Source organism: Phalaenopsis equestris, unplaced genomic scaffold, assembly GCF_001263595.1.
Source record: "Phalaenopsis equestris unplaced genomic scaffold, ASM126359v1 Scaffold000428, whole genome shotgun sequence".
NCBI classification, from domain to species: domain Eukaryota; kingdom Viridiplantae; phylum Streptophyta; class Magnoliopsida; order Asparagales; family Orchidaceae; genus Phalaenopsis; species Phalaenopsis equestris.
Window position 1 is genome coordinate 3,208,742 of NW_018164869.1, and position 3,858 is coordinate 3,212,599.

Below are 3,858 nucleotides of genomic sequence, written 5' to 3' on the forward strand. Positions count from 1 at the left end.
TATATATATATATATGCATGTATGTATGTTATGTATGTATATATATACCTAGGGTAAAGAGGGGTGGGCTTTGCTCCAAAAAGGAAGGAAATCCATGCTTGGATGGATTGGACTGCCCCCCATTGCTTGGTTCGAACTGATTCGGGGCAATATTGTGGCATTTGCTGCGTCTGGGGCAAAGGCACCCCTAGTCAATTCCTCTTCTTCAAGCTAGGCGCTGGAGCATAAGCTTGAAGTAACAATTTCTTCATTAGTGTCATTCCCCAGTTATTTGGGGCGGTCAATATGTGATGCAATTCAAGAAGCTTAGTTTATATTATTCTAGATTTTTTTTTAATTATACTTTTAGCTTCTTATTATTTAAAATTAGATTGTAATTAGTGGGGTTGAGTGGATGCTATTTGAATTTAAATTATTATTATTTTAGTTGTCTAGATTTGAATGCAAGTTAGTCTAGTTTTATCTACCCTTTTTTGAATATATGGTTTGAATGGATGCAATTCGGATCAATGAATTATAAATAAAAATTGACAGATTCTCTCCTCAATTTCTATCGTCTCTCTCAGTCTAACTGGTAATACATGAGAGAAAATCGAAGGTCTAAGCTATCCCATACACATAACCGAGGCAACTCTTTCATTTCTCATAAGATAGCAAGATAGCAATTTCTGTACTCCTCTGCTCTCGGCTGTTGCAAATCCCAAGAAATACAAGACAAATTTATCTCCTGTTGGGATTTCTTAAAATTCAAAAGAAGAATTTTATAGGGAAATTGAATGAGCAAGTTGAAGAAATCAAAGTTTTCAGATCATCAACAAGGGTTACTAATTAAACTGGCATCAATAGTATTTTCTTTTCTCCATCATTTATGAATCCTTCTTTTGCATTTATTCCCATTGAGCGCTTGCATGAGTTTTTAAACTTGTTTTTTACATTATTTCAAAAAACTTTATCATATCATCTTAGGTCTATTGTTTCCTAACCTTTCCACAGCACATGAGGCGTTTAAAGGCATGAATGACAGGAAGATTGATAAAAGATGGCCCAAAATATTCTAGAGGCAAATGATAATGATTATCTTGATATCTTCATTCTGAAAAATTGCTTTTATTTTTTTAAGTACTAGGATTTGGTCAGTAGGCCACAGATTCTTTTATGGTAAATGTTTATTTCGCGTCAATCTGAATTTACCAATTATGTGACGAATTTTGGGCCTATTATTGGATCATATTTATTAAGTGTATGCGTTTATTTTGGCCTCAGTATGCAGGATATAAACTTGCCATTGATCCTAAAAAACACCCGGAAAGCAGCCATTGGGAAAAATCCATTAAATCAATGCATTTAACTGCTCACAGAAGAGGTTTGGCTGGAAGTTATGTACCCGGTAAGGCAAAATGCGAGATAACTGTAATAGATTAATTCAGTTTGACGGAAATGCATTTTGTATACATCAGATGGATTGTTCAAGTTTTTGCGTAGTCCCAAAATTTATTCACTTATTCAGGTGGATGCTTTTCCTAAGTGCATCTTTTTTTTCTTATATAATGAATTTTAATAATAGACCTTCATTTAGGTATATTATAATTTTTTAAGTAGATGACAGTAACTGGCACATGATTTTGACCAGGGAAATAAAACATGCCCGATTCTTATTCTGTAAATTTTTAAATGAGACATCTAGTATGTGAATTCCGTGTTATCAAATTCAAAATTTTATATTCCATTCGTGAAAATGTGAAATATTTGTATTGTGCTCATCTAGCTTATTAACTCTGTACTTAACTATTGAAGATTTTTGATTAGTTTAGATCAGCTTCATCTCATAATTATCTAAGGCGAATTCTTTTGTTTTTCAACAATCATGTGCAGGCTTATTGCTTTGTTTATGAATGATAAAAGATACAAATAAAAGCAAAAAATTATGTACTCTCAACTCCTTTTTTATAGGGTTGAGGAAAGAACGTAGGCCAAATATTTGATATGCGATTTATAAGCATGATATTACTATTAGCTAATATTATTATGATTTGAAATTATGTTTGATATATTTTGAGTATTTTGAATCTACTTAAAATTAGGTGGTTAAAATGGAAAAGTACTTTTTAGAGTACTTGGTGGTATCTTTGGGATTTTGATTTAAATTTAATTAAAAAAAAACAAGCAAACTATTTATGTTATATGAATCTGAAAGTTAGTGATGTCTAGTTGAATGTAGTGAAAATGAGAATGCTGAAATGGCTTGTGGCTAAACTAGGATGTATGGATTGAGTGACTGTATTAGACTAACTGTATTTGTAACATATATTTAAAACATTTATATAGACTGTAGATTTTGTTGATTTATGTTTGTATAACGAGTGCAGAGGATGCATCAGATCAAATCAATGTCATAGGATTATGATGAAATTGAGTTAGAACTGATTTATTGTGGGCAAAAGTTGCATAAGTGTAGGTTTAGCACTAAATGCAACGCTCAACATGCATATGATGGGAGAAAGAGGGATTCATAAAGACAACCCCAAATTTATATATGATGGGAGAAAGAGGGATTTCATCGCGAGGAAATATTGAACATTTATTCTATATAATCTACATCGTCAATTTAAGTTACCTTTTTCATCTATCAAAATCATTTAATGCAGTTGTGCACCCACCTATTGCTTTCAAAATATTTTCAAAATCTTATGCAATATTTGAATTTGAATCCTTCGTGTCCTCAACGCATTGGGAATTCTCTGGCAGTCCCTCTACTCTTTTTTTGTGCATTCCAGATCACAACAAAGAAAGCATATTATACAAGTTGATTTAAGTCCAAACATCTTATCAAATGTGCAGTGGTTGCTGAAATATTATACTACAATATTATAAGAATGCTGTTGTTATTCATGTTGCAATCAAATTAAAAACATGTTTTGTCAATCATAATATTAAAAAATAATTCCTTTTAAAAATTTCTTTTCTTCCATATCCTTTAGGCTGTAAAAGTAGAATCCAGCAAAATGCCACTTATTTCAATATTTTTCCAATTACTTGAGTCTCTACTATCTATTAAAATAAAACTTGGATCTGATCAATATTCAATCAGAACACTTCATTCTTAAAAAGTATCAAGTCAATTCATTTTGAATTGCAATCTTAATAAGATTCTTAAAAAGTATCAAGTCAATTCATTTTGAATTGCAATCTTAATAAGTTCTTTCATTCATGATACATATAGTTCATATTTTCATTTTAACACCTAGATAATTTCTTATCTCTATGGTTTATATATCTATTTATATTTAATGAATAATTAACAAGTAGCTAATTGGTTTTACTGTTTCATCCCTTTTTTTTTCAAACACATTATAAATTCTTCTAGCTAAAGGAATTTTAAAAGATTATAAAAACAAGATCTATATCCCATATTTTATATATGATAAGCGTACTTTCCTTTTATGTGTACAGTGATATTTTTCTACAAGATTCTATTTTGGTTTATTTTTCAATCATACATCCAGTTGACAATTTAAGGTCATTCACCTAAAACTTGAGAATTACAACTAGTACAATGCCAATTATATTGAAATTTTAAGATGCTTTGATCATAGATCAAGCTTATAGAAGTGACACTATAATTTGTAGTCTAGGTAGTGTGATAAATTATTCATTCCTTTTTTTTTGGTACTAGCAATAAAATTAGGTGAAAATATTTGTGCATGTATAAAAAATCATCTATAATAGTTTGAGCAGATATGATTTAAAAAAATTGTGAAAGTATGATGTTAAAATGGGGGAATTTCAAGCCATTTATATCTTCAGAAGTTATATCAAGGGTTAAATCTTCATATCTATATCTATATATATATATATATA

The 3,858-nt window shown here is 30.1% G+C and overlaps 1 protein-coding gene across 3 annotated transcripts in view; it reads left to right on the plus strand.

Moving 5' to 3' along the window:
- Nucleotides 1–3,858, plus strand: part of LOC110027516 — a 54,975-nt gene that overhangs the window by 13,607 nt on the left and 37,510 nt on the right. For all 3 annotated transcript variants that reach the window (XM_020728984.1, XM_020728986.1, XM_020728985.1), the window contains exon 3: nucleotides 1,264–1,387. In XM_020728984.1, the coding sequence (XP_020584643.1) occupies nucleotides 1,264–1,387 (124 nt within the window). The remainder of the gene's footprint in view (nucleotides 1–1,263; nucleotides 1,388–3,858) is intronic.